This window comes from Arachis ipaensis, chromosome B02 (genome assembly GCF_000816755.2).
Source record: "Arachis ipaensis cultivar K30076 chromosome B02, Araip1.1, whole genome shotgun sequence".
NCBI lineage: Eukaryota > Viridiplantae > Streptophyta > Magnoliopsida > Fabales > Fabaceae > Arachis > Arachis ipaensis.
In genome coordinates this window covers 2,499,910-2,523,760 of record NC_029786.2, presented here as the reverse complement: position 1 = coordinate 2,523,760, position 23,851 = coordinate 2,499,910, and the positions used below count along the sequence as shown (strand labels likewise).

At 36.8% G+C, this 23,851-nt stretch overlaps 3 protein-coding genes across 8 annotated transcripts in view; 2 read left to right on the top strand and 1 right to left on the bottom strand.

The window, feature by feature from the left end:
• LOC107626604 (putative disease resistance RPP13-like protein 1) lies at nucleotides 328-3,022 on the top strand. Its single transcript, XM_016329510.2, has one exon. The coding sequence runs from the start codon at nucleotides 615-617 to the stop codon at nucleotides 2,859-2,861; it is 2,247 nt and encodes a 748-aa protein (XP_016184996.1). The 5' UTR covers nucleotides 328-614; the 3' UTR covers nucleotides 2,862-3,022.
• On the bottom strand, nucleotides 5,221-23,517 carry LOC110268318 (BAG family molecular chaperone regulator 6-like). Its single transcript, XM_021114373.1, has 3 exons — nucleotides 22,314-23,517; nucleotides 6,114-6,287; nucleotides 5,221-5,850 (listed from the first exon to the last, which is right to left on the bottom strand). Exons 2-3 carry the CDS (start codon nucleotides 6,231-6,233, stop codon nucleotides 5,221-5,223), a joined length of 750 nt encoding a protein of 249 aa, XP_020970032.1. The 5' UTR covers nucleotides 6,234-6,287; nucleotides 22,314-23,517.
• Nucleotides 7,708-23,851, top strand: part of LOC107626603 (putative disease resistance protein At3g14460) — a 37,143-nt gene continuing 20,999 nt past the window's right edge. For 3 of the 6 annotated variants that reach the window (XM_021115167.1, XM_021115166.1, XM_021115168.1), the window contains exon 1: nucleotides 7,708-11,425. In XM_021115167.1, the coding sequence (XP_020970826.1) occupies nucleotides 8,157-11,425 (3,269 nt within the window). In that variant the 5' untranslated portion in view covers nucleotides 7,708-8,156. Of the gene's footprint in view, nucleotides 11,886-12,244; nucleotides 12,457-12,815; nucleotides 12,902-13,074; nucleotides 13,155-13,561; nucleotides 13,690-13,742; nucleotides 14,336-23,851 lie in introns of those variants that run through there. The other 3 variants (XM_021115163.1, XM_021115162.1, XM_021115164.1) reach the window with 3 other exon arrangements.

Sequence of the window (23,851 nt, the reverse complement as noted above, 5' to 3'; positions counted from 1 at the left end):
TTAGTTACCTGTAAGTAAAGCATTGTATCAACTTCGCAGTGATTCAGCTCATTGGCTGTTACTTGTTTGAAAAATTAAATTGTCTCTATGCATCATGTAATTTAAAACGAAGTAAATAGCCATTTTAACCAAAAACAAATTTCAAAAATTGGTAATGTTGACCAAAAAAAGTTTGAAACCTTCCTCAAGTTGTCATTTTAATTTGTTGCATTTCTCGGAATCAAAAACACAAAAATGATCAGAGTTCCAAACAAACTAAGCATAAGAGATTAAGAAAAATGACCTTGAAGCCACTGAGTAAACACTTTTACCAACCCATTTTAACCTCACACCACCATTATATCATTATATGCATTGAATACTCTGTCAGTCATCCTTTTGATATTTGAATACTCTGTTTCATCCTTCAAAGAAGAATATAAAAATGAAGTAACGTGCAAAGCCAGCTATGCACTGCACTGCTTACAATTATTTTATGTTACCACGTGATGCCAACATCTCTTTGCTGTGTGCCTATTGCAAAATACCTTGCAAGCATCATTGCAATATTGCTCTCTCTTCCTTACATTCTAATCATTCACTGATTAATTTGCTGTTGTGATCTGTATCATATCATGGCTGAAGCACTTGTTGTTGGAGCTTTAGTTTCTGGCTTCGCCAATGTTGTTCTTGACAGGCTCATTTCACCTGAGTTTGTCAACTTGGTGGTGGGCAAGAAGCTGGACCGGAAGCTGGTTGAGAGGCTCAAGACTGCTATCTTGGCTGCCAAAGCTCTCGCTGCTGATGCTGAGCAGAAGCAGTTTGGAAACGAACTCGTGAGGGAGTGGCTTGATAGTTTCAAGGATGCTCTCTACACTGCTGATGACTTGCTGGACCGTCTCTTTATCAAAGCTGAAATTCGCAGTAAGGCACGCATTCGTCTTCCTCACTTCCTTGATTTGCCTCATAGGAAGTCTAATAGGGAGATGATGACTAAGATAGAAGAGGTGGTTGAAAGAATAGTAGATCTTGAGACTCGCAAAGATACCCTTGGTCTCAAAGAGATTCCAACGGCTAGCTCCTCATGGAGACCTCCAACCACTTCTCTTGTCAAAGGGAATGTGTTCGGCAGGGATGCTGACCAACAGGCACTAATCAAGATGCTCAATGACAACAATCATCATAACTTGTCTGTCATCTCTATTATTGGTATGGGAGGGGTTGGTAAAACTACTTTAGCACAATGCCTGTACAACAATAAGGATTTGATGCACGGGGTTGATCTGAAAGCATGGATTTGTGTTTCTGAAAATTTTGATGTTGTTGACACTACAAAGAATGTTATAAAGGGGATCTCTTCAGGTGTTTGTAGTCTTGACGGCTTTGATTTACTTCAACAACATTTAAAGGAAAAACTGTCAGAAAAGAAGTTCTTCATTGTTTTGGATGATGTTTGGAATGAAGATGCTGACAAGTGGAATAGTTTTATCACCCCTTTTCAACATGGGAGAAAGGGAAGCACTATTCTTCTAACTACCCGCAAGGTAAATGTTGGTCCAATAGTTCACTATAACTCTTATGCTCTCATGGGACTGTCAGATGATTATTGTTGGTCTATTTTTACGGATAATGCATCCTTTCCTGAGTCAAATGGGAGCTCGGAACTGGAAAGAATAGGTAAAAAGATTGTCAAGAGGTGTGATGGCTTACCGTTAGCTGCAGAAACACTTGGACGCTTGTTGCGCTCAGAGCATCGTGTTGAAGAATGGAATAAAATACTATTGAGTGACATCTGGGAATTTCGTCTGGCAAATTGTAAGATTGTTCCTGCATTGTTATTAAGTTACCATCATCTGCCTACTCATTTAAAACGTTGCTTTGTTTATTGTTCATTGTATCCCAAAGATCATAAACTTGATAAAGATGAATTAATCTTGTTGTGGATGGCTGAAAACCTTTTACAACCACCAAGGAGGGGACAGACATTAGAAGAAGTTGGTTGCGAGTGTTTTAATGACTTGGTTTCAAGACTATTCTTCAAGCAGGTCGAGAATGATGATGAGAAGTATTTTGTGATGCATGATCTCATGCATGACTTGGCAATTTTTCTTGCTGGAAAATTTTGTTGTAGACTATCTGAAGAACTTGGTGAAAAGGAAGAGATGAGTATTTTAACTCGTCATTTGTCATGCGATAATTCAATCCCTAAGAAAACATGCTCCTCTAGTAAAATAAAATCTTTGAGGACATTATTATGTATCAATCATGGACGTTTATTTAGGGAAGAAGGCGCAATGTTACCGTGTGACATATTGTCAAAGAATAAATACCTGAGAGTTTTATCCCTTGATATACCTAATGTATTTCCTGATTCAATAGGTAAACTGATCCAACTGCGCTATTTGGATCTTTCTTGGAGTGATATTGAGGTATTGCCTCAGTCGTTATGCAACTTTTGCAATCTACAAACTTTAAAGTTAGTAGGTTGTTCAAAGCTGACTATGCTGCCCAATGGCATGTATAATCTTGTGAATTTGCGGCATCTTGATATAAGGGGTACTCATTTGAAAGAAATGCCAAAAGGAATGGGCAAATTAAAACAGTTGCACATTTTAAGTTACTACATCGTAGGCAAGTCTGAAGACAATGGAATCCAAGAGCTAGGAGGGCTTTTAAATCTTCGTGCATCACTTCAGATTTGGAAATTGGAGAATGTGGTTGATGCCAATCAGGCAAGGAATGCAAGGATAATAGATAAGAAGCACATTGAGTACTTAATACTGAAATGGTCTTCAGGTGATGATATGGTTTCAAACACACATACTGATGGACAAGATATTCTCCACGCCTTGCAACCGCACCATGTCTTGAAAAAGTGTTGAGAATCAAGGGATACAAAGGTAAAATGTTTCCAGATTGGTTGGGGCGTTGTTCCTACAGCAATATGACACAGGTATCTCTAGAGTATTGCAGGAATTGCTACATGCTGCCTTCACTTGGACAGCTGCCATCTCTTAAGTCCCTAAGCATTCAAGGTTTTCGTCAGCTGAAGAGCATTGGCATGGAGTTTTACAAGAATGAAGGCGATCAACATTCTTCGCCTATTGCACCGTTTCCCTCACTGGAGTCATTGGAATTTGATAACATGGCATGTTGGGAGGAGTGGCACTTACCTGATTCTTGTTACAAACATATAAGGTTATTGAAATTTTTTTCTTTATACCTTGGTATTATTATGACCATATCTTCATCATGCCTCACAGATTCAGACTCTGTTGTTACTTCTTCATGAAGCAATACCACTGGAAGCTCCATAATAGGTTCCGAATCTTCATGTTGTTCTTGACCCTTGGAAACTGTTCTCCTTAGATTCAGATGCTGTGGTGTCCTCATCAAGCAAAACCATTGGTATTTCCACAACGGCTTCCACTTCCTCCACTTCATGATGCTGTGGTTCAGTCTTCGAAAATTTTGTTTCATCATTCTTGTTGAATTCAGATGCTGCAATATCCTCATCAACCACCCCCACCAGAAGCTCCACAATAGATTCCACATCTTCAAGCCTTGTTTCCCCACATCATCCTTCACAAATTCAGTTGTATCTTCATCGAGCACTCCCGCTGGCAAGTTCTGGATGTAATTTTTAGTTCCAAATGGTTGGAGGATTAAGATAAGATTTGGACGATGAGATATGTCTTGCATGCACAAAGTAGCTCTGGTTTTGTAAACTTTTCATGTTTTTGGTTCACATTTATATGCTGTGGTGCTTGATTGTTTTGACTTAATGTAAGCATTTGATTTGTTTACTTATTTGAGATTCTTTTGTATCCTTAATTATTAGAGTGGTATTTCTTTTTTTGGTCTAAATGACCCGTGGTTTTTACCTCTCATGTTAAGAGGGTTTTTCACGTTAAAATTTTGGTCTCTTGTTTCTATTTTTTTTTACTTCTATTATTCGATCACTGTTTTGTATATTGTTATCCCAATTATTCTCTCAAGCAGCTATTCCAATTGATGAGGCATTCGCCAAATCAATGTGTTCTGCTTTTAAGTACCTCTTTTTTCGAGATCTCAACCTTCACCCAGCCTGATGATTCCTCAGAAGATTGAACCTCTTCCATCTGCAGTTTGGGCCCCGGTTGAGTGTCTTTTGTAGCAACACCACATTGCTTCGAACACTATTGTTCCTTCTTCATCAAGCAACCCCATTAGACGCTCCATCATACGTTCCATATCTTCATCCCGCTTCACAGATTTGGACTCTATTGTTTCTTCTTCATCAAGCAATCCAATTGGAAGCTCCATAATAGGTTCCACTTCCTCCTCTTCATGATCTGGTTCACGCTTTTGTTCCACCATCCTTGTTGAATTCAGATGCTGCAATATCCTCATCAAGTGGTGTTCATTTGGTGCCACAGTAGGTTCTTCTGCCACGTTCAATGCCAGATCAAGTGGTGACTGAAATTCAATTCTATCTTTTCCCATCATATCATCATTAATGCCCACAGAAGAATCCTCACATGATACTGCAACTTTCTCTTCTGGTTGATCCTTCACATGTTCTTCATTTTGTAAATTTGCCGAAATGTCTTCAACAGGCTTCTTGTCTATGAACTCATTCGTCTGCTGCTGAGATCTCTTGGCCATTACAGAATCAAGCCTTTGTTGAAAGCATGTAAGCTTTCTTGCCAGAGATTTTCTCGTTTCCCTGAAACTTGGATGCAAGCCCTGGTATATAAATTGAATACCACGTGAGTGTAACATTGATCAAGGACAAGGAAGCTAACTAAGACTCTAAATAATCCTCCTAATGCATATGTATCTAATCATTTGCAAATCACAATTATCGCACGTGATTGTAATGTAAAGCCATTCATCAAAAAAATAGTGAAACAAATACATACTTGATGCAACATTTTATTACCAAATCAAGGTATATTGAAAAGAAATTGCTGATTTGATATTAGGTAAACAGCATCAGTAACACATACCTGAATAGTATCCAATGGTTTTTACCTCTCATGTTAAGAGGGTTTTTCACGTTAAAATTTTGGTCTCTTGTTTCTATTTTTATATTTTTGACTTCTGTTATTCGATTCCGGTCACTGTTTTGTATATTGTTATCCCAATTATTCTCTCAAGCAGCTATTCCAATTGATGAGGCATTCGCCAAATCAATGTGTTCTGCTTTTAAGTACCTCTTTTTTCGAGATCTCAACCTTCACCCAGCCTGATGATTCCTCAGAAGATTGAACCTCTTCCATCTGCAGTTTGGGCCCCGGTTGAGTGTCTTTTGTAGCAACACCACATTGCTTCGAACACTATTGTTCCTTCTTCATCAAGCAACCCCATTAGACGCTCCATCATACGTTCCATATCTTCATCCCGCTTCACAGATTTGGACTCTATTGTTTCTTCTTCATCAAGCAATCCAATTGGAAGCTCCATAATAGGTTCCACTTCCTCCTCTTCATGATCTGGTTCACGCTTTTGTTCCACCATCCTTGTTGAATTCAGATGCTGCAATATCCTCATCAAGTGGTGTTCATTTGGTGCCACAGTAGGTTCTTCTGCCACGTTCAATGCCAGATCAAGTGGTGACTGAAATTCAATTCTATCTTTTCCCATCATATCATCATTAATGCCCACAGAAGAATCCTCACATGATACTGCAACTTTCTCTTCTGGTTGATCCTTCACATGTTCTTCATTTTGTAAATTTGCCGAAATGTCTTCAACAGGCTTCTTGTCTATGAACTCATTCGTCTGCTGCTGAGATCTCTTGGCCATTACAGAATCAAGCCTTTGTTGAAAGCATGTAAGCTTTCTTGCCAGAGATTTTCTCGTTTCCCTGAAACTTGGATGCAAGCCCTGGTATATAAATTGAATACCACGTGAGTGTAACATTGATCAAGGACAAGGAAGCTAACTAAGACTCTAAATAATCCTCCTAATGCATATGTATCTAATCATTTGCAAATCACAATTATCGCACGTGATTGTAATGTAAAGCCATTCATCAAAAAAATAGTGAAACAAATACATACTTGATGCAACATTTTATTACCAAATCAAGGTATATTGAAAAGAAATTGCTGATTTGATATTAAGTAAACAGCATCAGTAACACATACCTGAATAGTTTCCAACTTCAGCAAGAGCCTCATTATATTCTCTCCAAGTGCGATCCTCTGCTTCTCATTATTTTGTAGATCAGAAGAGTGCTCAAACGCTTGAAATAGAAGCTTTGACATTAGTCAACTCCTTACTGACTTCTCTGCTACAATACAAAGAATGAGAGACACTATATATAGCAAAGGTCACCTAACAGCCTGATGGCTAGTTATCAAATATAATAGCAACAACAGCAACTAACCTATTGCTAACTACCATTTTCATTCTCTTCACCAATAAAGACATCACTGAATTCTTTGCTGCGGGTTCAAGAGTAAGACAGGCTGCTCCCGCCATGAATCGGTGACATAATATTGATCCCATTCTCATGAGTTTAGTGTGTATGCATGTCAGTTAGTTAATTAAAGGAAAGATATCTTACTTGTAATTAAATTTCAAACATATCCAATGTACTATCCATCCTAAGGTGTAATGCAAGTTTATGATTAGCTTGATTTATGTGCACTTCATCACAAGATGATGTCTCTGTCTTTTCCACTAATTAATGAAATTAATAATGCATCAGCATTTACTAATATAGTTTAAAATTAAATAATTTTATTTTTTAGTAAAAATAGTACTCTCATTTGTATTCTAGTATTTTTTTTATGCAGCACACACATTTAAATCTAGTATATTATAAATTAAAGCAAACTGCAGCACATAAAACATAACTCAGATGATCCTCCAGATCAGTAGCGAAGAAAGAAGTAATTAATGAAAAGTTGCAAAGGAGAATTCATCGTAGTGATGCTTCAATGGCGTGTCTTTGACCACTTAATACCATTCTTCCAACTTTCCATGCATATGCTTAGCTGGTATTCATTATGTCTTCTTCGTATCAACGTCAAGAAACATTCAAAGGCTTCCATCCCTAATCACTCAACTATCATTGCCATCCTCATCAAATATCTGCTAAGCTGCTATGTTAGACTGAAAATACTCATGATTAGGAGATATAATACTATGTGATTCAAAATTATTTTTCTTACATGAGTACATCGGAAGTGCATTATTAGTTTATTGTTGTGTTCATTTAGTAGAGATGACAGCCAGAAGCAATGATGTTTGAAGAAGAAGAGCTCAGAACTAAGACAAGACAACAAAGTTGCTGAAGTTGTTTGACATCTTCACCGTGATTGCATGGTTGCATTTGTCAAGTTCTTAACACTGGAGTATGAAAATTGATAAAGTTTTTAGAAACAGCCACTGTTATAAATGTCATGTTAGACTGCTTGCATTACACCCTTTGAGTTCGGCCTCTCACCAAACCTTGTGTTAATGCGAGATGCAATGCACCAACTGCCCTTTTTCTTTTCAAATAATTCACTCCCTTTATTTTTCGGTGTATGTTGATATAAATTTCAAACATATTACATCATTAATATATCAAATTTCCAAATTGATAGATGTTCTTGGAAAAAAGAGTGTAGTTAGTTTCTTAAATTAAATAAGTAAAATAAAGCTTAAGATGATGTAGTTAGTTACCGGTGAGGCTGTGAGTAAAGATTGTATCAACTTTGCAGTGATTCAGTTTATTGGCTGTTACTTGTTTGAAAAATTAAATTGTCTCAATGCATCATGTAATTTAAAACGAAGTAAATTGTGATTTTAACAAAAAAAAAAAATTTCAGAAATTGGTAATGTTGACAAAAAAAAAAAAAGTTTGAAACCTTCCTCAAGTTGTAATTTTAATCTGTTGCATTTCTCGGAATCAAAAACATAAAAGTGATCAGTTCCCAAAAAACTACCACGTTGAAGCCAATGACTAAATGAAGTAAAGAGCAAAGCCAGCTACGAACTCCACTGCTTAGAATTATTTTATGTTACCTCGGAGATCCATAGCACGTGATGCCAACGTCTCTTTGCTGAATGAACAAACCCTCGTGAATAGTGAATACCTTGCAAGCATTATTGCAATATTGCTCTCTCTTCCTTACATCCTCAAATTCCAATCACGTACGCACTGATTTATTTGCTGTTGTTGTGATCTGTATCATATCATGGCTGAAACACTTGTTGTTGGAGCTTTAGTTTCTGGCTTCGCCAACGTTGTTCTTGAGAGGCTCATTTCACGTGAGTTTGTCAACTTGGTGGTGGGCAAGAAGCTGGATCGGAAGTTGGTTGAGAGGCTGAGGACTGCTATCTTGGCTGCCAAAGCTCTGGTTGCTGACGCTGAGCAGAAGCAGTTTGGAAACGAACTCGTGAGGGAATGGCTTGATAGTCTCAAAGATGCTCTCTACACTGCTGATGACTTGCTGGACCGTGTCTTCATCAAAGCTCAAATTCGCAACAAGGTACGCATTCGTCTTCCTCACTTCCTTGATTTGCCTCATAGGAAGTCTAATAGGGAGATGATGACTAAGATAGAAGAGGTGGTTGAAAGAATAGTAGATCTTGAGACTCGCAAAGATACCCTTGGTCTCAAAGACATTCCAACGGGTAGCTCCTCATGGAGACCTCCAACCACTTCTCTTGTGAAGGGGAATGTGTTCGGCAGGGATGGTGACCAACAGGCACTAATCAAGATGCTCAATGACAACAATCATCATAACTTGTCTGTCATCTCTATTGTTGGTATGGGCGGTGTTGGTAAAACTACTTTGGCGCAATGGCTCTACAACAATAAGGATTTGATGGACGGGGTTGATCTGAAAGCATGGATTTGTGTTTCTGAAAATTTTGATGTTGTTGAGACTACAAAGAATGTTATAAAAGGAATCTCTTCAGGTGTTTGTAGTCTTGACGGCTTTGATTTACTTCAACAAGATTTGAAGGAAAAACTGTCAGAAAAGAAGTTCTTCATTGTTTTGGACGATGTTTGGAGTGAAGATGTTGACAGGTGGAATAGTTTTATCACCCCTTTTCAACATGGGAGAAAGGGAAGCACTATTCTTCTAACTACCCGCATGGTAAATGTTGGTCGAATAGTCCAACACTATAACTCTTACACCCTCAATCAACTGTCAGATGATTTTTGTTGGTCTATTTTTGCGGAGAATGCATCCTTTCCTGAATCAAATGGGAGCTCAGAACTGGAAGGAATAGGCAGAAAGATTGTCGAGAGGTGTGATGGCTTGCCGTTAGCTGCAGAAACACTTGGACGCTTGTTGCGCTCAGCGCGTCGTGTTGAAGAATGGAATAAAATACTATCGAGTGACATTTGGGAATTTTCTGTGGCAAATTGCAAGATTGTTCCTGCATTGTTATTAAGTTACCATCATCTACCCACTCATTTAAAACGTTGCTTTGTTTATTGTTCATTGTATCCCAAAGATTATAAACTTGATAAAGATGAATTAATATTGCTGTGGATGGCTGAAGATCTTTTACAACCACCAAGGAGGGGACGGACTGTAGAACAAGTTGGTTGCGAGTGTTTTGATGTGTTGGTTTCAAGACTATTCTTCAAGCAAGTTGAGAATAATGATGAGAAATATTTTGTGATGCATGATCTCATGCATGACTTGGCAACTTTTCTTGCTGGAGATCTTTATTGTAGATTCTCAGAACTTGGTGAAATGGAAGAGATGAGTATTCTAACTCGCCATTTGTCATACGATCATTCAATCTCTGAGAAAACATGCTCCTCTAATAAAATAGAATCTTTGAGGACATTATTGTATATCAATCATGGTCATGGAGTTCGTTTCTGGAAACCACACACAATGTTACCATGTGATTTATTGTCAAAGAATAAATACTTGAGAGTTTTGTCCTTTAGTAGACTCGATATATTTCCTGATTCAATAGATAAATTGATCCACCTGCGCTATTTGGATCTCTCTACAAATGTTGTTCAGACATTGCCCGAGTCAATATGCAATTTGTGTAATTTACAAACATTAAAGTTAAAAGATTGTTCAAGGCTGACTATGCTGCCCAATGGCATGTATAAGCTTGTGAATTTGCGGCATCTTGATATAAGAGGTACTCCTCTGAAAGAAATGCCAAAAGGAATGGACAAATTAAAACAGTTGCAAACTTTAAGCAAGTTTGTGGTGGGAAAGCAAGAAGACAATAGAATCGAAGAGTTAGGAGGGCTTTTAAATCTTCATGGATCACTTGTGATTCACAAATTGCAAAATGTGGTTGATGCCAATCAGGCAAGAAGTGCAAGGATAATAGATAAGAAGCACATTGACGAGTTATATTTGGAATGGTCTTCAAATAATTATATGGTTTCAGATGCACAAAATGAAAGAGATATACTCCACAGCTTGCAACCATACACTGACTTGAAAGAGTTGATAATATGGGGTTACAAGGGTACAATGTTTCCAGATTGGTTGGGGCATTGTTCCTACAACAATATAACAAGTGTATCTCTATGCTATTGTAAGAATTGCTGCATGTTGCCTTCACTTGGACAGCTGCCATCCCTGAAGTCCCTCCACGTTGAAAGTTTTGATGAGCTGAAGAGCATTGGCAAGGAGTTTTACAAGAATGGAGGCCATCAACATTCTTCGCCTATTGCACCGTTTCCCTCACTGGAGTCATTGGAATTTGATAAGATGTCATGTTGGGAGGAGTGGCACTTACCTGACTCAGAAGCCTTTCCTCAGCTTAAGAGCCTTCAAATAAGAGAGTGTCCAATGTTAAAGGGAGATATGGTTAATCAGGTATTAGTGAGAATCGTTTCTTCCTCATCGGATGTTTCCAAAGTGCGCCAACTGAAAATACAAGAACAGCGTCAATCATGGGGGAATAAAGAGATGACACTCGATGGGGATAGGTTATCAATGAGTGGATTTGAAGGTGTGGTGGAGTGTGCATTTAAGGCAAGGATCATCCACCATCTAACTTACCTCCAAGAAATACGCATCTCATGGTGTTCATCTGTTGTATCCTTGGGGGACAATTGTTTACCCAAATCTTTGCTAAAGCTCCAAATGTATAGGTGTGGCCAAATTGAATTACTCCAGAAACAACAGAAATATGATTTGGTAGATCTACAAATACTTGAAAGTTGTGATTCACTGACCTCATTATCGCTGGATGCCTTTCCCAATCTCAAGGTTATCAGCATAACCAGGTGTTCAAATCTGGAATCAGTTTCAATGTCAGAGCCACCACACGCTACTCTTCAAAGTCTCACCATCTATGAATGCCCTGAATTTGTGTCATTTGCAGGAGAAGGACTGGATGCACCCAACTTGACTCATCTCGGCGTCACAAAATGCCACAGGTTGGAGGCATTGCCACGTGACATGAATAGTCTTCTCCCAAATTTACACTCTCTGGACATACGAGGTTGCCCAAACATTTGTAGGTTGCCGCCTAACCTGAAAGAGCTCACTGTAGGAGATTGCCAGCAACAACTGAGAAGTCTAACATGGATGGGCAACTTGGACAACCTCACTCATCTCACCATTTATGATGATGGCAGTGAGAGCAGAATAAAGTCATACCCAGAGGTGGGTTTGCTGCCTCGCCTTCCCTCCCTTACCACTCTACATATCAAACAATTTCATGAACTGGAGACATTGGACTGCAATGAGCTTCTCCGCCTCACCTCCCTCCAACAACTACACATTTCATACTGTAACAAGCTGAAGAATATGGAAGGAGAAAAGCTGCCTCGCTCTCTCTTACTACTTCAAATTGACAACTGTTATTTGCTGCGCGAACAGTGCATGAACAAGCATCAACAAATTTGGTCCAAAATTTCCCATATCCCCATCATTAAACTCAATCGCAGACAAATTTTCTGAGTAAAGATTTCTGAGCAGGTAATTCTCTAACCTTCATGTTTGTCATGCTACCACAATTGAATTCACACATGCATAAATTTCCTTTTCCTTCAAGTCAATTTCTTTTTTCTTTCTTTAAACAACATTAACCACTTGAACTCATATGCCAACTGGAAAATTTGCATTCTTTTCTTTCATTTATCGGGAAAGCTCTCATTTTGCAGTTCTAGTTAAACAAATATCCTTTCTTACTCTGGGAAACAGTCATTGTTATCTGTAATACTTGTTAACTCTCATATTTTATTCAAAAAATCGCATTTTTTGTGTATCCAACAGTTGAGTGTTTATTTTTAAACAAATGGATGTATCAAATTTAGTATTTTTACAATCTTCTGCAGGTAGCTTTTGCACATATCGAGATGTAATCCTATACATTGGCTATACATCTTCATCTAATTCTAACTTCATTTGAGGTGGTAATTAAGCTGGATTCATGTATTGGGAAACAGAAACTCTATGTTTTCTGATTTTGGCTTCAAGTTATTGAAAAGCAAAGACATGATGGAGAAAGTTGGTGGCACTCATTATTGAAAAGCTTTCGTTGTTGTTGGTATATTTTTCTATTCCTCTCTATAATTTTCTTTCTTTTTTGCTTTTTGCACAGAGAAAAAATAAATCATAACTTTTTTTATGGAAAGAAAATAGTTACCAAATTGTGTTTCTGTCTTTCTCAATTCTTTATGATCATGAGTTAGCTGTTGTTGCAAGATTCATGTAGGATAGTGAAAGGAATCAGCATGCATAAGGTGTATAAGTTTTTTGCCCATAGATTGAATCTTACATAAAATAAATAGTAGTAGATGCCTATAATAAGCTATTTCTAATACTAAGAAAAGGTTCTGTAATAAACTAATAATAACTATTTCTTCCTTTTTGGATGTGGACACGTTATCAAACAAATTTCCAAAGGTGACGAAGGTATGTAGCTAATGCAGTCAAGATTCAAAGAATATGCTTTCCCCATTTGAAGATGACAATCATGTACCTGAAATATGGTGTGTGCAGTTGTGCATATATCACACCAATGGGTGTCATTTCCTTTCACTGTTGTCTCTAAAATCAAACCAATGATCGAACATTGTGTTCATGAGGTTCTGACATAATTATGTGTGTGGTTTTTGTGATGACAAACACTAAGTTTTGAAATGTTTTTTAATTTGTGTTTCAGGAAGTACACTTGAGGTTTGGTAACCATATCTTAATTATCTTCATTCAGTCCGAAATTCATCCTTACAATTTTAGCTTCAGGTTGGTATAGTTACTCTATTCCTCCTTACAATTTACTTTTTCTATTTTTGTTGGGAGAAAGATAAAGAGATGATGCTAGCTTGATATGAGAAGGAATTAGTTATGTGTAGTTCAGGGAAAGATGGTGTCTCTACCTTTCCATTTTTTGATGTATATGCTACACTAAATGTACTATAACTGCTGCCAAAGCTCTTACAATGCCAAAACTGCAATTCAGTGGAGCTTGTAAATTTAAACTAAAAGATGTATATCCGTGATCTTTTAACTAGCTCTCGATTTCTCTTTAGCTAAGCGCAAAGAAGTTTCCAAAAAAAGTATCATTTTTAATGCATTCAAGTTTATTACATGAATTTATAAATACATCTATAATGTTGTTATTCATTGTGCAACCTTTTTGAGAATTGTAGGTTGGGGAGCATGTATATACTTGCCTAAAATTTTCTTGTCTCTTTTGACACTTAGTCGTGCTAACTACGTGAATAATATGCACTTTGATATGGATTAATTTTGATGTAATGGACCTTAATCTTCATTACCATATTATTATTGGAATGATAATTTTTTTTTCTTTTTGGGTTGATTATGCAGTCATTACACATCTGCGGTTGAGGAGTGGTTCAATCTTGGATTGTGCTAAAATTTTGATAGCAAGTTTTGGATATACATTTTCATTCTTAATGGTTAGACGGTTAAGATAAGATTTGGAGGGTGAGATATGGCTTGCGCGTGCAAAGTAGCTCTGGTTTTGTAAATTTTTCATGTCTTTGGTTCACATTTATATGCATTGATGCTTGGTTGTTTTGACTTGATGTAAGCATTTGATTTGTGCACTTATTTGAGATTCTCTTGTATCCCTACTTGATTATAGTGGCACTTTTTTGGTTCGAATGACCCGTGGTTTTTACCCCTCACATTGGGAGGGTTTTCCACGTTAAAACTTGGTGTCTTGTCCTTATTTTTATTTTTTTAGATTCTGTTATTCGATCACTTCCACTATTTTGTGTATTATTATTATGCCAATTATTCTCTCAAGCAGCTATTCTAATTGATGAGGTATTTGCCAAATCATTATTTTCTGGTTTCTAAAATTGAAAAGTTTTGCTTTCTAACTTGTAATATTTGGAATTTGTGTGTTTTTGCAATAGAAATAGTACTTCTTTTCCAAAAAAGAAGAATGAAAGAAAATACTTATACAATTTTATATGAGACACTATCTATGTATTAATGAGATTTTATATGAATAAATATAATAATTATTTCCTCAGAGGATTCTTATTTGCTAGGAAGTATTTCTTAAGAAGTATCTTGTAGGAAAGATTAATCCTGGGATAGAAAGAAACACATAGAACTATAGTTAAGAGAAATTCTAGAAGGAATAAGAGAGAATAAGGAATTTCTGAAGTAAAATTGAAATGAATCTGAGTTTTTTAGAATGTTGTAGCAAACTCTGAATCTAACTCTCTTTTGGGTCTGTAAATATATTTGACAAAATATATTATGAATTGTATTTTTCAAATTTTAAACACACTTGAAAAATAATATGGAAAGTAGGAAATAATAAAGATAACATGTTTTAGGTTAGAAATATATCTTTTTGAATTTTAGCATTCTTGAATCTCGAGCATTATATTTTTCTAACATATCTAAGTTTTTTTTTTTTTCCTTTTTTTTTAAACCACTAATAATATCATTCATTAAATCTTTTAGTACTTAGAGTGAATATATATAAGGAACTTCTATATTCCACTGCAATTAAACATTAGATTCGCTGTGATGCATTATTCTTTCATTTCTTTCTTTTTTTTTCCTGTTTGATGTTGTTTGTTCTAAACACTTCCATTATAAAATTGGTGAAATCATAAGATATAATTCATAAAGATGAGGGATTTCTTCATAAAAATTAGATAAGAATTTCACTCATTTTTGTATTGTTATTAATTTGTTGCCTAATGAATCTACTCTTTTGACAGTGCTGTGTCTTCATTGTTAACACCGGTTGCTTGTGCAACAAGCTTCTCTTCGTTCTCAGCTTGTTTCTCTTGCTGTGTTAACTTCTTTTTGTTTTCCTCTTCCCTGTGCAAGTCACTAACAAAGAAGAATATACTCAATATAGTTAATTAATTTCCATAAAGACTAGTTTCCGAGTTTGCTTTGTTCTCACTTTTGCTTTTTGAATACTTTGTTTCATCCTTCAAAGAAGAATATGAAAAAGAAGTAAAGAGAAAACCCAGTATTGCACTCCACGCGATGCCAAAGTCCTTTTGCTGAGGAATCTTTATGTTTGTATCTCGCTATATGCCCATTATTGCTGAATACCTTGCAAGCATTATTACACTATTGCTCTCTCTTCGTTACATTCTGAAATTCCAATTACGCATTGATTAATTTGCTGTTGTGTGATCATCACACCATGGCTGAAGCACTTGTTGCTGGAGCTTTTCTCTCTGGCTTCATCAACGTTGTTTTTGATAGGCTCATTTCTTCTGAGTTTGTCAACCTGGTGGTGGGGAAGAAGCTGAACCGACAGTTGGTTGAGAGGCTGCAGACTGCTCTCTTGGCTGCTAAAGCTCTGGTCGCAGACGCCGAGCAGAAGCAGTTTGGAAACGAACTTGTGAGGAAATGGCTTGATAGTCTCAAGGATGATCTCTACACTGCTGATGACTTGCTGGACCGTGTCTTAATCAGAGCTGAAATTCGCAAGAAGGTACGCATTCGTCTTCCTCGCTTCCTTAATTTGTATAATAGGAAGATGGCTACTAAGATAGAAGATGTGGTAAAAAGAATAGAAGATCTTGAGAAACGCAAAGATAGCCTTGGTCTCAAAGAGATTCCAACGGGAAGCTCCTCATGGAGACCTCCTTCCACTTCTCTTGTGAAGGGGAATGTGTTCGGCAGGGATGCTGACCAACAGGCACTAATCAAGATGCTCAATGACAACAATCATCATAACTTGTCCGTCATCTCTATTGTTGGTATGGGCGGGGTTGGTAAAACTACTTTAGCACAATGCCTGTACAACAACAAGAATTTGATGGATGGGGTTGATCTGAAAGCATGGATTTGTGTTTCTGAAAATTTTGACGTTGTTGAGACTACAAAGAACGTTATAAAGGGGATCTCTTCCGGTGTTTGTAGTCTTGACAGCTTTGATTTACTTCAACAAGATTTGAAGGAAAAATTGTCAAAAAAGAAGTTCTTCATTGTTTTGGACGATGTTTGGAGTGAAGATGCTGACAAGTGGAATAGTTTTATCGTCCCTTTTCAACATGGGAGAAAGGGAAGCACTATTCTTCTAACTACCCGCAAGGAAAATGTTGGTCCGACTGTCCAAAATTATAGCTCTTACTCTCTCAAGGGACTGTCAAATGATTATTGTTGGTCTATTTTTGCATACAATGCATCTTTTCCTGAATCAAATGGGAGCTCAGAACTGGAAGGAATAGGTAGAAAGATTGTTGAGAGGTGTGATGGCTTGCCATTAGCTGCAGAAACACTTGGACGCTTGTTGCGCTCAAAGCATGATGCTGGGGAATGGAATAAAATACTATCTAGTGATATTTGGCAATTTTCTATGACAGACAGTAAGATTGTTCCTGCATTGTTAATAAGTTACTATCATCTGCCTGCTCATTTAAAACGTTGCTTTGTTTATTGCTCCTTGTATCCCAAAGATTATAAACTTGATAAAGATGAATTAATCTTGCTGTGGATGGCTGAAGATCTTTTACAACCACCAAGGAGGGGACAGACTCTAGAAGAAGTTGGTTGCGAGTGTTTCGATGGCTTGGTTTCAAGACTATTCTTCAAGCAGGTCGAGAACGAGTTCGAGAAGTATTTTGTGATGCATGATCTCATGCATGACTTGGCAACTTTTCTTGCTGGAGATCTTTATTGTAGATTTGGTGAAATAGAAAAGATGAGTATTCTAACTCGGCATTTGTCATACAATCATTCAATCTCTGAGAAAACATGCTCCTCTAGCAAAATAGAATCTTTGAGGACATTATTATATATCAATGATGTATCCTCTATCGGGAAAGCACCCGCAACGTTACCACGTGACATATTGTCAAAGAATAAATACTTGAGAGTTTTGTCCTTTGGTAGACTCGATATATTTCCTGATTCAATAGATAAATTGATCCACCTACGCTATTTGAATCTTTCTTGGAGTAATATTGAGGTATTGCCCGAGTCATTGTGCAAGTTGTATAATTTACAAACTTTAAAGTTAGAAGATTGTTCACAGCTGACTATGCTGCCCAGTGGCATGTATAATCTTGTGAATTTGCGGCATCTTGATATAAGGGATACTCCTCTGAAAGAAATGCCAAAAGGAATGGGCAAATTGAAACAGTTGCACATTTTAAGCAAGTTTGTGGTGGGAAAGCAAGAAGACAATGGAATGGAAGAGTTAGGAGGGCTTTTAAATCTTCATGGATCACTTGAGATTGAGAAATTGGAGAATGTGGTTGATGCCAATGAGAAACAGGTGATGATATGGTTTCAAACACACATACTGATGAACAAGATATACTTGGGGGCTTGCAACCACACACTGGCTTGAAAAAGTTGAGTGTTGAGGGATACAAAGGTAAACTATTTCCAGACTGGATTGGGCATTCCTTGTACCAAAACATGACAAGTGTATCTCTACAATATTGCTGGAATTGCTGCGTGCTGCCTTCACTTGGACAGCTGCCATCTCTCAAGTCCCTCAGCATCAAAAGTTTTGATGAGCTGAAGAGGATTGGCAAGGAGTTTTACAAGAATGAAGGCCATCAACATTCTTCACTTATTGCACCGTTTCCCTCATTGGAGACATTGGAATTTGATCAGATGACATCTTGGGAGGAGTGGCACTTACCTGACTCAGAAGCCTTTCCTCAGCTTAAGAGCCTTCAAATAAGACATTGTCCAATGTTAAAGGGAGATATGGTTAATCAGGTATTCATGAGAATCGTTTCTTCCTCATCGGATGTTTCCAAAGTGCGCCAACTGAAAATACGAGATCATCGTCCACGATGGGCTAAAGAGATGAGACTTGATGGGGATAGGTTATCAATTAGTGGATTTAAATGTGTGGTGGAGTATGCATTTAAGGCAAAGATCATCCACCATCTAACTTCCCTCCAAGAAATACAAATCTCAGGGTGGTTTGCCGGCTAACCTGAAAGAGCTTAGGATAGGAGAATGCAAGGAACAACTGAGAGGTCTATCATGGATGGGCAACTTGGACAACCTCACTCATCTCACCATCTCAAATTGTGATGGCGGGGAGAGCAGCATAAAGTCATACCCAGAGGTGGGTTGGCTGCCTCGCCTTCCCTCCCTTACCACTCTGTATCTCTTCAACTTTAAGAATCTGGAGACATTGGAGTGCAACGAGCTTCTCCGCCTCACCTCCCTCCAACAACTACTCATTTCAAACTGTCCAAAGCTGAAGAATATGGAAGGAGAAAAGCTGCCTTCCTCCCTCCAACAATTACACATTTCATGGTGTGAGACTCTGGAGAATATTGCAGGAGAAAAGCTGCCTCCCTCTCTCTTACTACTTCAACTTGACGGCTGTGGTTTGCTGGGCGAACACTGCAAGAACAAGCATCAACAAGTTTGGTCCAAAATTTCCCACATCCCCACCATTATAGTTGATTTCTACCAAATTTTCTGAGTAGAGATTTCTGAGCAGGTAATTCTCTAACCTTCATGTTTGTCATGCTACCACAATGAAATTCTCATATGCATAAATTTATTTTTCCTTCAAGTCAATTTTTTTTCTCTTTCTTTAAACAACATTAACCACTTGAACTCATATGCCAACTGGAAATTTTGCATTCTTTTCTTTCAATTGTCGGGAAAGCTCTCACTTTGCAGTTCTAGTTAAAGAAATATCCTTTCTTACTCTGGGAAACAGTCATTGTTATCTGTAATACTTGTTAACTCTCATATTTTATTAAAAAAATCGCATTTTTTGTGTATCCAACAGTTGGGTGTTTATTTTTAAACAAATGGATGTATCAAATTTAATATTTTTACAAACTTCTGCAGGTAGCTTGTGCACATATCGAGATGTAATCCTATACATTGGCTATACATCATATAATTCTAAGTTCATTTGAGGTGGTAATTAAGCTGGATTGATGTATTGGGAAACAGAAACTGTGTTTTTTCTGATTTTGGCTTCAAGTTATTGAAAAGCAAAGACATGATGGAGAAAGTTGGTGGCACTCATTATTGAAAAGCTTTCGTTGTTGTTGGTATATTTTTCTATTCCTCTCTATAATTTTCTTTCTTTTTTGCTTTTTGCAGAGAGAAAAAATAAATCATAACTTTATTTGTGGAAAGAAAAGAGTTACAAAATTGTGTTTCTCTCTTTGTCAATTCTTGATGATCATAAATTTAGCCGTTGTTGCAAGATTCATGTAGGATAGTGAAAGAAATCAGCATGCATAAGGTGTATCAGCTTTTTGCTCATAGATTGAATCTTACATAAAATAAATAGTAGTAGATGCCTATAATAAGCTATTTCTAATACTAAGAAAAGGTTAGGTAACAATAACTATTTCTTCCTTTTTGGATTTGGACACGTTATCAAACGGATTTCCCAAGGTGACCAAGGTATGTAGCTAATGAAGTCAAGATTCAAAGAATATGCTTTCCATATTTGAAGATGATAATTATGTACCTGAAGTAGTCGAAGAAGTTGTAGTGACGCCATCAGGAACAATTTCGTTCCTATCTACTTCACTCAATGGTGTGTGCAGTTTTGTACACGTACCAAACCAATTGGTGTCATTTCCTTTCACTGTTGACTCTAAAATCAAACCAATAATTCAACATTGTGTTCATGAGGTTTTCACATAATTGTGTGTGGTTTTTGTCATGACAAACACTTTAAGTCTTGAAATATTTTTTAATTTGTGTTTCAGGAAGTACATATTGAAGTTTGGTAACCATATCTAAATTATCATCATTCAATCCAAAGTTCATCAGAAGAGGTGCTCTGCTATTTTAGCTTCAGGTTGGTATAGTTACTCCTTTCCTCCTTACAATTTACTTTTCCTATTTTTGTTGGAGTAAGAAAAAAAAGATGATAATAACTTGGTTTGAGAAGGAATTATATGTAGTTCAGGGAAAGGTGGTGTTTCTACCTTATTGTTTAATGTATATGCTAAGCTGAATGTGCTATAAATATCAACTTAATTTTGGTTCTTTAACTGCTGCCAACGCTGTTGCAATGCCAAAACCTCAAATCAGTGGTGGAGCTTGTAAATTTAAACAAAAGGATGTAACTTTTCTAATGCATTCAAGTTCATTACATAAATTTATAAAGACCTCTGTAATATCGTTCTTCATTAATAAAATCTGTTATCAAAGACAATCTTGATAAACTTTCTCCTTGTTGAAGAAAATATTAGGTCGGGGCTTTGAGTGTTTGATCGTTTGTGGATTCTGCTCTGGATGTCAAGCTTACTGGCTCCTCTTTTGAAAATTATGTGGGTTCTTAAACTACACGTCTAGTCTAATAATTGATTTTTTTTGTTCAAACATTTCATGAAGATTATCATACTTTTACTAAATTGATAATTTAAGTTTTACAATTTTGTGATCATACTCGAATAATATGCACTTCGGTATGGATTAATTTGATGATTACCATATTGTTACTAGAATGATAATTCTTTTTGGGTTGATTATGCAGTCACTGTAAATCTGCAGCTGGGGAATGGTTCAATGGTAGTTTGGGCTGAAATTTCGATAGCAAGTTCTGGATGTACGTTTTTGTTCCGAATGGTTGGAGGATTGAGATAAGATTTGGAGGGTGAGATATGGCTTGCGTGCGCAAAGTAACTCTGGTTTTGTAAACTTTTCATGTTTTTGGTTCACATTTATATGCTATTGTGCTTGATTGTTTTTGACTTAATGTAAGCATTTGATTTGCTTACTTATTTGAGATTCTTTTGTATCCTTACTTAATTATTATAGTAGTTTTTTTTTGGGTCTGAATGGCCTGTGGTTTTTACCTCTCACATTAAGAGGGTTTTCCACGTTAAAATTTTGGTCTCTTGTTTCTATTTTTATATTTTTGACTTCTGTTATTCGATTCCGGTCACTGTTTTGTATATTGTTATCCCAATTATACTCTCAAGCAGCTACTCCAATTGATGAGGCATTTGCCAAATCAATGGTTCTGTTTTTGAGTTCCTCTTCTTTCGAGATCTCAACCTTCACCCAGCCTGATGATTCCTCAGAAGATTGAACCTCTTCCTGCTCTTCCATCTGCTGTTTGGGCCCCGGTTGATTGTCTTTTGCAGCAACACCGCATTGCTTTGGACTCTATTGTTCCTTCTTCACCCCATTAGAAGCTCCATCATATGTTCCATATCTTCATCCCGCTTCACAGATTTGGACTCTATTTTTTCTTCTTCATCAAGCAATCCAATTGGAAGCTCCATAATAGGTTCCACTTCCTTCTCTTCATGATCTGGTTCACGCTTTAAAAACTCTGTTCCACCATCCTTGTTGAATTCAGATGCTGCAATATCCTCATCAAGTGGTGCTTCATTTGGTGCCACATTAGGTTCTACTGCCACGTTCAATGCCAGATCAAGTGGTGACTGAAATTCAATTCTATCTTTTCCCATCATATCATCATTAATGCCCACAGAAGAATCCTCACATGGTACTGCAACTTTTCTCTTCTGGTTGATCCTTCACATGTTCTTCATTCTGTAAATTCTCCGAAATGTCTTCAACAGGCTTTTCGTCTATGAACTCATTCGTCTGCTGTTGAGATCTCTTGGCCATTACAGAATCAAGCCTATATCTTCCAAGCGAAAGCTCTCTTGCCAGAGATTTTCTTGTTTCCCTGAAACTTGGATGCAAGCCCTAGTATGTCACAGACAGGATCCATCTATATTTTATTTTTGTTAAAAATATGTAATTATTCATTCTTGAAAGTTGAAACTGTAAATTTATCAAAAATATTTGTAACCTTCTTATTTATCCTATATTCGAATCCGTTAGGCTTGCTGGGGGACTATTTTCCTGAGCGCCAGTCATGGCTCATTTTCGGCCGTGACAGCTACAATACAGAGAATGAGAGACACTATATATAGCAAAGGTCACCTAACAGGCCGATGGCTAGTTATCAAATATAATAGCATAACAGCAACTAACCTAGTGCTAACTACCATTTTCATTCTCTTCACTAATAAAGACATCACTGAATTCTTTGCTGCCGGTTCAAGAGTAAGACAGGCTGCCTCCACCATAATCTGTGACATAATATTGATCCCATTCTCATGAGTTTAGCGTGTATGCATGCATGCCAGTTAGTTAGAGGAAAGATATCTTGTTTGTAATTCAATTTCAAACATATCCAATGTACCATCCATCCTAAGGTGTAATGCAAGTTTATGATTACCTTGATTTATATGCACTTCATCACAAAATGATGTCTCTGTCTTTTCCACTAATTAATAAAACTAATAATGCAGCAGCATTTACTAATATACCTTTAAAATTAAATAATTTTAATTTTTAGTACTCTCATTTGTATTCTACTATTTTTTTGTGCATCACACATTTTAAATCTAGTATTAAAGCAAAGTTGCCCCAGCACATAAAACATCACTCAGACGATCCTCCAGACCAGAAGCGGAGAAAGAAGAAGTAATTAATGGAAAGTTGCAAAGAAGAACTCACCTAGTGATGCTTCAGTGGTGTGCCTTTGACCACTTAATACTATCTTTCCAACTTTCCATAGCAAATTCTGGTGTTCATGTATGTCTTCTTCATATCAACATCAAGAAACAATCAAAGGCTATTCATCCCTAATCACTCAACTTTGCCTCCTTTTAATTTGTTAGACTTGGTTGAACTACCATTGCCATTGCCATCGTCATCAAATATTTGCCAAGCTGTTATATCATGCATAAATAAATACATATTTTTGTTCCAAAAAATATACATAATTTTTTAATCCAAATGCGCAATTTTTAATTTACATACACAAATCCAAATGCATTATTAGTTTATTGTTGTGTTCATTTAGTAGAGATGACAGCCAAATGCCTTAGAGAAGCAATGATGTTGGAAGAAGAAGAGCTCAGAATTAAAACAAGACAATGAAGCTGCTGAAGTTGTTTGATATTTGAAGCTTCACCATGATTGCATGGCTGCATTTGTCAAGTTTCTTAACACTGGAGTATGAAAATTGATAGAAGTTTTTGGAAACAGCAGCAGCCACTGATGTAATTGTCAGGTTAGACTGCTTACATTACACCATTTGAGTACGGCCTTTCACCAAACCTTGCGGTAACGTGGGATGCAACGCACTGCCCTTTTTCTTTTTAAATAATTCACTACCTTTATTTTTCAGTGTATCTTGATATAAATTTCAAATATATTACATCATTAATATATCAAATTTCTAAATTGATAGATATTCTTGGAGAAAAGAGTGTAGTTAGTTTCTTAAATTAAATAAGTAAAATAAAGCTTAAGATGATGTAGTCAATTTAAAAAATTGGTAATTGTGACAAAAAAAAGGTTTGAAACCTTGGTCAAGTTGTAATTTTAATTTGTTGCATTTCTCATAATAAAAAACACAAAAATGATCAGTTCCAAACAAAGTAAGAATAAGACATTAAGAAAAGTGACCTTGAAGACAGCTACCACGTGAAGCCAATGAG